Genomic DNA, 13,582 nt, shown 5'->3' on the forward strand with positions numbered 1-13,582 from the left:
TACTGGCATCACGGAGCCGGAACCTCCCCTTCGCTCGGAGACGATGCCCACGTGCTCAAGGACAGCTGCTTGGGGGAGCCTCGAGGAGAGGGGGGTCTTCTCTCTCTCTCCTCCTGCCCACTTATCTGGGGGTTTGGGCACCTAGGCCAAGACTGGGCAGCCACAGGCCGGGGCGCACTCCTGGACTGAACCCCCGTGGTGGAGCCCAGAGACGGAAGAGAGAACCCCAGGGCCTGGTCTCCTCCCTCGACACCCCTGCACCACCACCGCCGTTCTCCGGCCCTCAGGGATTTCAGCCCTGGCTCCCACCTGGGTGCCCCACCCTGTCACCCTGACTCCACCCCACACCCACCTCCCCCAGGGACCTGCCCCGCTCTGCTCCCGGTATCTGCTGGGTGGTCAGCCCTGGGGAGGGGAGCAGGCCTTAGGGCCAATGAAAAAGCAAGGGGACGGCGCGGGCGCAGCTGACCAGGCCCTTCCCCGTGAGTCACCCCTCGCAGGAAGCTTCAGGACGGGCCGGATTTAGGGCAGCATGGCGGGGTGGGCGGGGTCAGGTGGCTGGGCGCCCAGCCGCTCCGAGGCCAAAGGCCCCGCCAGGGTGAGACGAGGCGCTCTGCAGGTGAGGGTGTGGGCGCGGCCCCTCGCAGGGCGGTGACGTCAGCTCAGGTGGGAGGTGCCCGGAGCTTCGCGGTGGGGAGGCAGCAATCGGCCTCCGGGCCCTCGGGTAGCGCCCCCATCGCGCTCCGGCCCGGGTCCCCGGCCGGGAGTCTGGGGCCCGCCGATCCCGCTCGCGCAGCCGGGCCAGCCCCGAGCTCCGAGGGCCCGGAGGCCGGGCGCGGTGGGTGCGCCGCTCCGCTCGCGATGAGCTCACGCCGGCAAGTGCCGCGCCCTCTCCCGGCCGCCGCGGCGCCCTTCATCTTCAAAGCGCCGCAGCCCCGGGCCCCCGTCCCCCGCGCACTCACAGGCGAGGCCCGAGCGGAGCGCGGGCGCAGTTGAGCAGCATCTGTGCGGCCATGAGCACCACGGCATCTCGCCCGCACCCCGGTGCGGCCCCAGGTGTGCAAACACCTGCCGGGCGGGGGCGGAAGGGCGCCCCTGCAGAGCCGGCCTGCAGGACTCGCGGTCCTCTCCGGCCGGGCTCGGACCTGCGCTCGCCGGCAGCCCCGCGTTCCCAGAGCGGGAGGGCCGAAGCAGCCCGGCAGCGCCATCTGCTGCCAGCGCCCGGGGAGGGGCAGCCGGTTCGCGGGCCAGGTACTGCCAAGCCTCCGCAGTCCTACTTGTCTGGGCCCTGCGCGCGGGGAGGGAGGGGGGATTCAGGTCTTCAGTGGTCTCCAGACCCGCGGCCCCCACCGGCCCTCTGAGGACCCACCTTGGTCCGTCTGCAAGCACACCTGCCCACGACCTCCACCTGCTCCCGGCTTCCTGACCCCACAGGAAGGGAAGCCACGCCCATGGTTTCAGATTCATGCCTATGCAGTCAACTGTCCCATCTGTATCTCCAGCCAGATATCTTCCATGACCTTCAGACCCGGAAATGCCAAGCTGCGGGTGCCACCAAGTCTAGATGGCATCTCATTGCATCACCTCCTACTCCCTTCCCTTCCCCGGCTTGGCAAGCACCACCTCCCCTGCCTCCCCGACCCTGCTGCCTCTTGAGGAATCTTCCCCCACCTCCACATGCATTTTTGCCCCCTCACCTGGATGGTCATACCAGCCTTTAGGCCTCCAGCCTCCTGCGTCTGCCCACCTGCCCCCAGCCCACACCCATCCTCTGTCCTCCCATCTGCAAAGCGCCCACCTCTCAGAGTCCTTAGCTTTTCCTAGAAAGCCCCCCTACCCCAGCCTGCCCATGTGCCCCATGTTCCTCCCCAGCTCTCCAGACCTAGGTGCAGGCCTCACTCACGCCCTCGATGAGCACATACACACTTGTCCTTTCTGTCAGCTGTCTGCCTCTGTGCCAACTCCCCACAACCAATCCATACCCTCAGGCCACCCTCTGCCCATCTTCCCAGCACCCCTCCCAGGGCAAAGGCCCCTACCAGAACAGCCTCTGCCACACCAGACCTGGCTCCCAGCTCTTGGCTGCTGGGGGTGGGGGGCCAGCATCAGCCTCCAGGAGATACAGGAGACCCGGGCCTTCAGGAGAGAAGAGCTGGCCTGAGAGCTGTGCCCAGCCCGTCCCAGGAGCCTGTGTCCAGCCTGGCTGCCAGGCCCTCCATGCACCACCCCAAGCAAGTGCCTGCCTCTCAGGCCTCAGTGTCTCATCTGTAAGATGGGAGTGGGCGGCAGGGAGAGGACCACTGGCTTACTTCCTTGCTTCCACCTTTTGTGAATGGTTTTCTGCTTACTAACATGTATCTGAGTCCCCTGTGCTGGGGACCTGCATAAGACAGAGCCCCAGGGAGCCCCCAGCAGTGGAAGATGAGTGGCGGGGACTCTGTGACCCCGCTCAGTGATGTGCCATCACTGTGGCCTCAGCAGTTCCTGTGACCGCCTATGTCCCAGAAATACCACGACTTGGAGGAAGGGGCCACGGGAAACAGAGGCACTGGCTGTCTCTGGTTCTTGGTGGACCTGGGCTGGCCAAAGCTGTGATGGGGGGCTGTTGCAGTCACCTGCAGGCTCCCAGTTGGGGGCTTAGAGGAAAAGGAGGAGGAAGTACGTGGAATGCCAGGTGTGGAGTGGGAGGGCAACGGTACATCTTGGTGACAAGCCTGGTAGCAGAGATATGTGGCCCCACTGCGTCCCCTGTGCACTGTGGGCCAGCTGCTTAGCCAGCCCTGGAAGACAAGAGGCTGGGGCTCACACATGGAGAGTGCAGTGAGATGGCCCTGGGTCATGTGCATGACACGTGAGCTGGGCGCCTGGCTGGTACTAAGTGCACAGCAGTGGTCCAGGTGCTGTTGACTGTTAGAGCCCCTATCCAACCCGGCCCTGACTCCACTTATGGACTAAGCCACCACACAAGGCCTGTCCTGCTCTCTGTGGTGGATGGTGCTGGAGCCTGAAGGTCTCTTGAGACAGCTCAGCCCCTCGCTGCTAGACAGGAGGACCGCTCTGCAGGCTGCTGCCAAAGGTGAGCACCTCCAGTTTCTGAAGACCGTGGGAGGAGAGCCCTGCTGGGAAACAGGATGTGGTAGGAACATGGTGAGCTTGGGGGAAAAGGTTCTGGAATCCCAGCTCCCCGTAGGCTCACCAAGGCTCAGTCCCTGCCCTCTAGGAGCCTGGGTCTCATACCAGGATGGTGTGAGGACGGGTGTGCAAGAGGGCATCTGTGGTATTTGCTGAAGGCTGGGAAGGGCTGGTGCCTTGAGAAGCAGGGGACCAGGCGCCACTGCCCACTGTAGCTCCCAGGGCACTGGCTCCCCCACAGCAGACCCCCAGCCTTCTCTGAGATGGAGTGAACACTGACCACTCTGGCCCTCTCTGCTGCCCTGCCACTGCTCTCACTCACCCTCAGCTTGCTTGGGACTGTCCCAAGCACAGGACCAGCTCAGGAGGCGAAGGGAGCAATTGTTCTCCATCCTGGAGTATAGGAGCCTCTGTCATGAGGCCAAGGTCCTCTGCCAAGGAGGGCAAGCCCTGGCCCTGACCGTGTCCCGCATTGGCTGTAAGTGGAAGGGAAGGAGGCTGGAGGGCAGTGAGTGGGCCACTGGACAGACAGGGTCAGGCCAGAGTCAGGGGAAGAGAAAGGAGGGCCCGGGGGCTGGCTTGTGTCCTGCATCAGCTGTTAATCAGAGAGCCAGCTTCTCCTCTGAGGCTCGGCCATACAGTCACCCTTATCCTGGAAGCCCCTTACTCCCTCCAGGACGGAGGACAACTTCCCTGGGCATTCCTGCAGGTCCTGCCTTCAAGGGGTCACCAGCCCAGAGTGGAGCATAATTGGGAAAACCAAGCCCCCATTTCCCAGACCAAGAAGTACCCGCTGGTACAACAGCTCCAGATGCCCTGGGTTCTGGGCAGAAGTTGGGCACCCGGTGGAAAAGGCGAGGCTGAGGGCCGGAGTCCACACTATGATTCTGTGGCTGCTGTAACCAAGCACCACAAAATGAGCGCCTTAGAACAGCGGAAACCTACTGTCTCGGTTCTGGAGATCAGACACCCAACGCATTTGGTGTTGGCAGGGCTGGTTCCTTCTGAGGCCGAGAGAAAGGTCTGGCCCAGGCCTCCCCTTGGCTTGCCGAGGGTTGTCCTCACCCCCATGCCTCTTCACGCCTCCCCTCCATGCTCAGAGCTTCTCCTTCCCGTGAGGACACAGTCACAGCGGGTTAGGGCCTCCCTGCTTCCCAAGGCAACAGCCTCCAGGCTGCTCCTTTACCACCTCATCTTTACTAATTTAAACTATTACCTCATTTCCAAATAAGGTCATGTCCTGATGTACTGGGAGTTACAACTTCGACATACCTTTTTGGGGAAGGGCCACAATTCAACCCGTAAACACCCAGCGCTCCTCGTCCCCTATCATGGTATTACTGTCGCCAGTGTACTGTGAGTCTTGTCTTTCACTGACTGGCTACTCCCACTAGTCTACGAGCAACATGGGGGTAGATTTTTGTTTTGTCTGCCACTGTGTTGTTCTGAGCACCTTATGAGTGCCTGGCACTTAGTCGGCACTCAGGACTCGTTTGCCAAGTGAATGGGTGATGGAAGTAGGAAGGGCTAAGTGGGAAATCTATAACCTCTATCCCACCTCCCTACCAAAATAGAAGACCAAGAGCAGAATTCAGCCGCAGAGCAGCCCCAGAGCTTAGTCCCATCAAGGACCGGAAAGACGCAGAGGGCGGGGTTCCCACCACATTCCAGCTTCACTCACACACGCTGTCTGTGCAGGGGGTGGAGGTGTGCAGTGATGCACGGTGTGTTACTCCGGTTTAAAGATGTGATCATTCCAGCAGCAGCTGTTTTCTGGATGGGGTGGCCCTCCTGGAGAAGTTGGCACACTCACTACTCAGCTATGACTTAAACACTCCCAGCCCCACCCATACATAGTCACCAAGAGCTTGTGTGGTCTGGCAGGGTGGGAGGAATACCTCCGCCCTCTTTTTGCAGGGACATATCAGCCTATGCCCTCTCTGTGGTGTGGCCCACACAGATTTTGATGGTCACAGCAAGCCTCAGGACATTATGCCATTCCACTATATGGGTGAATCATAGCAATAGGCTGTGGAGCCCAGGACTCACAGTGATACTCCAGATACTAAAATAATACACTGCTTGCTAAAGGGATAGATCCTGTGAATTTTTAGGAACTTGCCACACATAGGTGAAATTTGGGGATTCAGTGGTTCACCCCCCAATGTCTAAACACCCCTGCCAAAGTGAAGGACAAGTCGTTATATCTTGAGCACCTTAACACTAGGAAAAAATACATTTTGATGGGTGTATCGATTAGGCAAATGCCTTTAGTGTCAAGTAACAGAAACTGGAAAGAGAAGTGACTATTTTTTCAGTTAAAAGTCCAGAGGTAAGCAGCTCAGGACTGCTGTGGAGGTTCCAGAGTTTCAGCAGGAACCTAAATCCTGTCCCTGTGCTCTGCCATCATTAAGATGCCTCATGGCCCAAGGTGGCTGCAGGAACTTCAACCTTCGTTTTCCTGTTCTCAGCAGGAACCAGGAGACAGGGCCAGGGCTGGGTGCGTGGAGGACAAAATAGGCTTCCTGGAAGCCACTCAACTTCCACTTATATCACACTGGCCACCCTGTCAAGACAGGGGGCTTGGCAGAAGGCCGGGGGAGAAAGAGAAGCAAAGGTTGTGGCTGCTGGGCAGCTAGGGCATCTCTGACCAGTGTTCATTAACTGTGCTGCCCTTATCAACTAGCAGGAGGCCTATGGGAACTCCAGCTTTGAACGTGCCCAATGGAGGAAAAGGTTGAACTGAAGCTGTGATACAAGCAGTTCTACTGCTTGGCACTTAGGACCCAACAGGTGCACTGGTGCTCGGTGAGATGCTGTGGGGTGGTTGTAGTGAGCTCTGATAGGAGACCAGAGGGCCCCAGGGTTTTGGCACAAAACCAAATCATCTTAGGAAACAAATCATGATTCCTTGATATGCAAGTTTTGGCTTGCCACTGGACCCAGTTCAGACTGTATATAAGAGCATGAACTATCACATGACCAAGTGGGACCTGAACTGCCCATTAGGGACTGGGTGACATGAAGCCATAAAGTGGGCTGTACCCAGCCCACACACCTGTGAAGCTTCTCATGACACTTTTGGCAAGATTATTATTCCCATCACACTAACAAAGACACTGAGTCCCAGGGATGTTAAACAACTTGTCTAAGTCACCCAGCCAGTAAGTGGAAGAGCAGGGGACATGGGACTCCTGGTACACAGTGGGGGCAGGAAGGAAAATGAGTGGCACCTGGGGGCTGCCCAGAGCATCTCCCGGGACTATCACGTCCACGGTAACAGTTAAGGGAAATGATGCAGCCAGACGCAGGCAGGCTCACCAGGGGCTCATGCTCCTCAGAATGAAGCCCTGGGGCACTGCACCAGGAAGAGATGCAATCTGTGGAGGGGCTGGCTAAGGGCAAAGTCGTGAGAGCCACGCTACTTGTCCAGTGTGGAGGCGAAGAACCTGCATTATCTACATGTTCTTCCTTTAGGAGAGAGATCGATTCGGCGAGTTCTGCTCTTCTGTCCTGTCTTCCCTCACTGTTTTATCTCAGGGGGTTGTTGTAAAGTTTGTGACTTTCCCATGAGCTTCATGATCCTGAAGGCAACGAGGGGGAAGGCTCTCTCTGCACCCCCTGGCGGCTGAGGGCGAGGCTGGGGCTGGGCCCGTCGGGAGGGGGAGCAGAGCTGCTGCTTGGTAAGAGACGGCTGCTTTATAGGGGCTGCACCGTTTTTACATTTTTTCTTTCTGGGAGTATAAGTAGGGGACGAGTGGTGTTCGTAGAGTAAAGCACAAAATAGGGTGGACTGTGGGGGGTGGCTTCATTCTTCACCCCTGTTCAATCTGAGCTTCCCTCCTGGGAATGCCCTCCTTGGCAGGCAGGGTCCTCCTCTCACTCTAGAAACTGCCAGCCTCTGGTGCAGCCAGGGTGCCGGCAGCTGTGCCAGTTCCCCAGCAGCAGCCCCTGCCGGCTGAGAACTGGGAGCAGGGGGCCCACAGAGCTGTTCCAGCATGTTGGCAGCCACATCCCATCGTGTCACGTTCCTGGCACTTAGCACCCGGGACACAGCAGTGACTGTCTTTGCCATTCCGTTTGGGAGGCTCACATGCTGGGCGGGAAGGGCTGTGATGGGCAGAAATCCCAGCTAGTGTCCACAGTTCTTGACACTTCTCATACATGGAAAACTCTGAGGAAGATGGCCCGAGCTGGCACAGCTGCCCCTTTGAAGTCACCTGTGTCCCAGGCTCTGTCTCCGGGTTCCTTGTCCTTAGCGAGTCGCCTCCAGCAGCGTGGTTCCAGGCATCAAGTGCATGCAGAAGCCCGGAAGGCCTAGCACCCTTCTTCCGGGGGCGTGGTCTTCTCCCCCAGGAAGGGAAGCCTCTCCCACCAACTTCTTTTTACCTCCTTGACTATGACCAAATCCCGGGCCTCCCGCTGCTACAGGGAAACTGGGATTGAAAGGTTTCACCTGCCGGTCTCTCCTCTGGGGATGAGGGAGAGCAGGGGCTGAGTCACAGAAGGGGCCTTTGAGCTCGGATGCAGGGTCTCAGTTCTTCCAGCTCTCCTGGCACTCGTGAGCAACCCAGTATCCGTCCATAAATTCCTTTTCACCATAAACCTCTCTGGTGATTGACACCTGAGACTCCTACTTGATACCTGGGCCTTCCTGTGCCTGAACAGAAGGCGAGGAGGCCGAAGCGGGACTTGGAGGAGACGAGAGAGCTGGATGGAGGGCTCCTAGAGAATGGGGAGGGGCTGCATCCCTCTGTCCCTAGGTGGCAGCTGGGGTGCGAAGCGACAGTTGAGGTTGGGGAGACGGCCCAGCTTAGGGGCACAGCCCGGGCCGGGGGGGCGGGGCAGTTGGGGTGGGGGGACAGCCCAGAGACGGGGAGAGCTCGGGGCAAGTTCCAGGTTGCGGTCTGGCCTCTCTGTGCGGGGGGTGGGGGAGCCCGCGGGGCGCAGGCGCAGCCGGGACTACATTTCCCAGCAGGCGGCGCGCTGCGCGTCACCTCCGGCTGCGCCCGCGGCGCGCGTGTGGGAGCGAGCGAGCGAGTGTTTACTTCCTGCCGCCGCCGCCGCGGGCTGAGGGCCGAGTGTGTTGGGCGGCGGGCCCCGCGCAGCCATGGACTGGCTCATGGGGTGAGTCGGACGGCCGGCAGCGGGAGGAGCGCGAGGCGCGCCGCGGGCAGCACCAGCCAAGAACAACGGCCCGGGCGGAGCGCGCCGGGGCAGCGAGGGGCGTCTCCGCGGGGACGGGGATGGGGACGGGAGCTGCCCGGCGCGGGGCGTGAGGTCGGGAAGCGCGGCCGGGACCTGGCCCTGGGGGTCGGGGTGCCCGGGCGAGGCTCGGGGCCGGGCCGAAGAGTGGGGCCAGGCTGGGGCGCGGGGTCGGGGTGTGGGGCCGGGACGGGGCGCGGGGTCTGGGAGCTGGGAGTGTGGGGCCGGGACTGGGGGCGGCGCCGCGCGCCCCTGGAGGCGACCCAGGTCAGGCCGGCCACACGTCGCCGCCCGGTGTCTTGTGGCCGGGAGGTCGGACCGGGTACTGCGCGCGTCCGTCGCCGCCGGGAACTTGCTTCTGGAAGAAATAACTTCAACGCCGGCAGAGAACAGTTCCTTAAAGGAGGAGGAAAAAGAAGCAAAACGACCCAACTTTGCTAACACGTCCGCCGGGCTCGGGCGGCGTCGGTGGGGTCGGGGCCGGTGCTGTGGGCGAGGCGCGGGCAGCACTGCCGTCCGCGACTGCCGGGCGGCGCGGGGTGGAGGAGGAAGGAAGCCTCAGAACGCGAGCAGCGGCCGGCCCTTCCCTCCCGTTTGCTTTGGTGTTTAGCTTGCGGGAAATTAGAGAAACAGACTAGAACGTTACGTCACCGTCAAAAAGTTATTCTGACTAAAGTGATCTTTCTCAACTAATTTTTTTCCTGGGGAACACAAGGGCAGGCACTGTTCCCCCCCTAGTAGCCCTGTAGTCTGTACCCAGCTCTGATTTTAACAGCAGCGCCGGGAGCCAGGGTGGTTATTCCAGGGCCTTGTGGAGTTGGGCGGCTGTTGCCGTTGACTTGGCTGGACACTGGCGACCTGGAAGGGAGGTAAACGGCCTGACGTGCGTTTCCTCTCGGCGTCCGTCAGGCCCTTTCAGGGTGTCCGGGAGAGTGGAGGGTGCTGCAGGGGACAGGCCGCTGGAGGGGGGAACCAAACAGTTCTTCTGGCTTCTTGGAGAGGCAGCACTGCCGTCCCAGCCCTGCGGCTTAGCTGTGTGACTGTAGGTGGTCCTGTGACCTCTGCAGGCCTGCTTTTAAAGAGTCACCTGTAAAGTGGAAATTGTAGTACTTAATGGTGAAGAGTTGTGGCAGGGCAAACTGAGGTAATCGAGGAAAGTGTTTGGCCCAGTGCTTGGCACCGGTGAGTGCTGGCTACTCTTAGCATGGAGAGCTGTGTTGTAGGCTTTTCGTGGGCACTGAGAGTTGAGGGAAAACAGCTGTTTGCCTTATTTTGCGTCATAGACACTTGCTTGATTTCTGCATATATTGGGAAGGACTGTGTTGAAGGCAACCTGGCGGCGTCCCAGGGAGTCTGTTCAGAGAAGTAGACAGCTGATTGGGTGAGCTGAATTCACAGGGCTTCGTGTGGAGGACTGGCCTGATCAGCGGAGCAGCGGGGCTGCTGAGGAAGCAGCTGATAGTATTTTGCCTGTGTGTGGTAATTACCTGCATGTATCCACAAGAAGTGGGTACTCTGCAGAAACTGACCAGTACTCACTCTGTTAAAGTGACTGAGGTCTGTGATTTGTGGACTTTACTGTCACTTTTGTGAACATCCAGAAATTGACCACAGGCTTACAAGGGATTGGTTCCTGAGACCCTTGTCAAGTCCTTGGTAACCAGGCAGTCATCCCGTGGGCCTCATGCTGGGGAGGCTGGTACTGGTGCTGAAGGAAGGTGGCTCTGAATGGGCAGCAGGCCTGGAGCTGCTGCTCCTGTGGTGCCTGGGAAGGGAAGGGCATTCACTGCTGCCTGGCTATAAAACAGGCAGTTCCCAAAGGTCAAAGGAGGGACTAGGGTGGAGTGTGGGTATGTTTGTGTATGAGTTGAATTTATTGGGTTGGATGTTATGTTGTGAATGATGTATCCTTTTACGATCCCTCAATTATGGCCCTCCCCCCACTGCTTTTACAAACGTGGTATGATTTCCGTGGTCAAGGACTGATCATCCTCCAGGTGCCCTCTGTTCCTCCCACGTGCTCACTGAGCAGCAGCTGCAGGAGGGTGCGGGGTCCTGGCAGAACAGCTGCAAAGTGAGCAGCCAGCAGAGAGTGGTCCTCCCAGGCTGGTCTGCACCCCCCAGATGGAGGGGTGGCCAGCAGCCGGCATCCTCTGTGTGCTAGGCACCAAGGCTTCTGTCAGCCGTGGACCCTTTAACTCGCTCCTGCCACAAAGTAACGGGCTGTGGTCTGGACTGCTGCTTGGCATTTCCGCTCATGCCGCCCAGTGTCACCATGCAGTTCTGGACACAGCCCTCTCATGTGTTCCACGGTGTTGTCCTTATGATAAGAAGGGTTTCTTCGCATTAGTTCATCTCAGGTGACAGAACGGTTGCAGCTGTCATAGCAACCAGTGCTCCCTCTTTTGTCACAACCAGCAGGACAGTTTGGACATGTGCGAGCAAGCCACATCTCCCCAACCATGAAAGGGCTTTGCTGAGCAGCGCCAGCGGCTGAGGAAAGGGGGTCTTGCAGGAATCATACCGGGGAAGCTGGAAGTCACTGTGTTAGGGACCTGCTCTGCCGTTCACTGGGAGTCATTTGGAGGAGGTCCGGGAGGTGCAGCTGGCATCCGCCTGTTTAACTGCACATTTCTTGCGCGTGGCTTGGAGCTGGCTATGAAAGTGGATGTATAATAATTTTTCTTTCCAGAATTTCTGACCTGCAAAGGGTCGCCATTCCTCGTGAGCCTACCTCTCCAGCCTGTGCTACTCTCCATTCTGGGCGGTGATGATGGTGGCACCCTTGCCACTGGGAAGGAAGAGAGCGGTGCGAGCTACATCAGCTCCCACGCCATCTGTGTCAGTGAGGAACCCTGCTGCTCAGTGTTTGGTAGTTTAGGGAAAACTTTTTTGTGTTATCCTGAAGTGGCCTCAATAGGTATTAGTGAACAGATGATAGCAGTGCAGTTTAAATTTTACCCAACAATGTACAGTCCAGAAGCTTCCAGGTGTCAGGGAATGCCAAAGAGGAAACACTTCCTTCCACTTGAGGCTGCTGGGGCAGACCAGCCCTCCCACTGGCCCTGGGTGGGGCCTCCAGGGTGAAGTTTGCAGGGACATGCCCGCCCCCCCGCCATCCAGCCTGGGCCCGCAGCCAGGGCGGGGCTGGCACACCCCAGTGAGCCCCTTCCTGGGGCTGCCTTGAAGTCAGCACCCTCCCGATCTTCTCCAGGCAGTAATTGAGGTGGGGTGAGGTATAGGCTGGAGCTTTCTGCCTCTAGCAGAAGGAGAAAAACCTACTATGTTGGCGATTTAATGCCCAGTGGGAAGGAGGTCAGTGCTCTTGACCAGCTGACTAGTGTTTGTTAGGTGGTCCCAGGGCTTTCTGGCCTGTCTGGCTCTGCCTTCAGGAATCTTGCACTGGTTGAAGGAGACAAAAGTCCTAAAATCCTGTGTACATATGTCTCTGTAGGGGTTTGAATGGGGTGTTGATGACGTTTTGTTTGTATTTTGCCTCATGGGAGAATGTTGCCCAGCATTGATAATTGATTATCAGGATACCTTAACTGAATTTCAGTTTCTAGACTTTTTAAAAATAGCCTTCATTGAGGTATAATTTATATATCATGAAGTTCACTTGTTTTAAATATGTGATTAAGTCATTTTTAGTAAAATTGCTGACTTTGTAACCATCAGCACAGTTTAATTTGGGGATATCACCATCAGGGCAAAGAAACCTCTTGTCCATTAACGGTCATTCCCTTTTCCCACCCTAGCCCTGGGCTACTGCTAATTTGCTTTGTCTCTCTAGATTTGCCAATTCTGGGCATTTCGTATAAATGGAGTCACTATACGTGGTCTTTTGTGACTGATTCACTTACACAACGTTTTAAAAGTTTATCTTGTTGCATGTTCAGCGGTCTGTCCATCCATTGCCAAATGATGCTCTACTGTTTGGAGACATGCATATTTTGCTTCTCTGTTGATGTCTGGATTGTCCCATTTTTTTGCCAGTTGTGAGCAATGTGCTGTGTCCCAGCCCTTTCCGACAGTGAGGGAGGCCTCCAGGTCCTGACTGTGGGCACTGTCTGCCGTGGCCGGGCCCTGTGCTGGTGATTGGCACTTCTAAGTCCGAGAAGCCCCTGGTAAAGGAGGTGGACGGGGGTGGGGCAGGGCTGTGTGTCTCCGAACAGGGAGCTCAGTTGGGTGGTATTGGGGGCTGTCTCATTGCTGTCGTGGTAGAAAGGAGAAAAGGCATGCTCAAAGGCAGAGCCAGAGGCATGTGTGGAGAGACTCTCCCACAGCCGGCAGGCCTCTGGGGCTGTGAGTGTGTAGGCTCACCTCCAGGAGCCGCCGCTTTCCACGAGGGCTCCACCCAGGCTGTCATTTGGGCCTGGGTTTGCTGAGGTCCTCACCTGGGGCCGGTGTTGCATTCAGATTCTTTAAAGAGAGTGGTGGCCGCATGGAGCCCTTTGTACAATAGGCCCTATGTGCTTGGGTGGTCTTAGCAACACATTTCTCACTTGTCGTCCTGCTTGGATTGTCTGCTGGGTACCCTGTGCAGAATCCTCAAGCTGTGCTGCTGGCAGGAGACAGGACGTGAACCCACTGGAGGTGCAGTGGACAGGCTCTGCCAGCGCGAGCAGGGGGCCGGCCTCACCGTGGGGGCCAGTGTCAGCCTTCCTCAGCAGCCTGCGTCCAGCCCTGGGCTGGCGTTTTCACTGCCATGCGCACGGGGGACTGGCTGCCAGACCTGGGTGGTAAGAGCTAGCAGTGGCCTGGGAGGGTCTGCTTGGTACAACAGGGCTATTGTCAGCTCTAAAGCCTCAGCCGCTCGCATCTTGTCTGGAAGGGTGGGTACTGGAGGCCACCGCAGTGGGGAATGCCCGTGTTGATGTTCCTGTTGTCCCAGCACTTCTGCACCGTCCTTGCAGTGGTCCTGGGAACTTGGACACACCCAAACCCCATGTCCCTGGGTGTTCACATGGACGTGCTTGTGTGGCACTCGAGGGAGGCAGGGCCCAGCTGTGGGTATGCCTGCTGAGACACCCGCTGTGCTTTTGTGGGCATAGCGACCCTGGCGCTGTTCTGGGAGATGGTCTTGGTCCCTGAAGGTGACTTCTGTGCTGTTCCTCCTGCTGTGGAGCCCTGACCGGAAGGGGGTGGCGCATTCCTGTCTGACTTGGCAGTAGTGCCTCCCATTCTTTGTCTGCTGATGTTTGTTTTTCTTTCCACACAGGATTTCTCCTGGCCGGGCACACCC

The 13,582-nt window shown here is 58.3% G+C and overlaps 1 protein-coding gene across 1 annotated transcript in view; it reads left to right on the top strand.

Moving 5' to 3' along the window:
* The first annotated feature begins 8,121 nt into the window (after positions 1–8,121).
* The window catches only part of MOB2 (MOB kinase activator 2), a 74,036-nt gene continuing 68,575 nt past the window's right edge, over positions 8,122–13,582 (top strand). The window contains exon 1 of the mRNA XM_037011615.2: positions 8,122–8,259. Coding sequence (XP_036867510.1) covers positions 8,243–8,259 — 17 coding nt within the window. The 5' untranslated portion in view covers positions 8,122–8,242. The remainder of the gene's footprint in view (positions 8,260–13,582) is intronic.

Source organism: Manis javanica, chromosome 11 (assembly GCF_040802235.1).
Source record: "Manis javanica isolate MJ-LG chromosome 11, MJ_LKY, whole genome shotgun sequence".
NCBI lineage: Eukaryota > Metazoa > Chordata > Mammalia > Pholidota > Manidae > Manis > Manis javanica.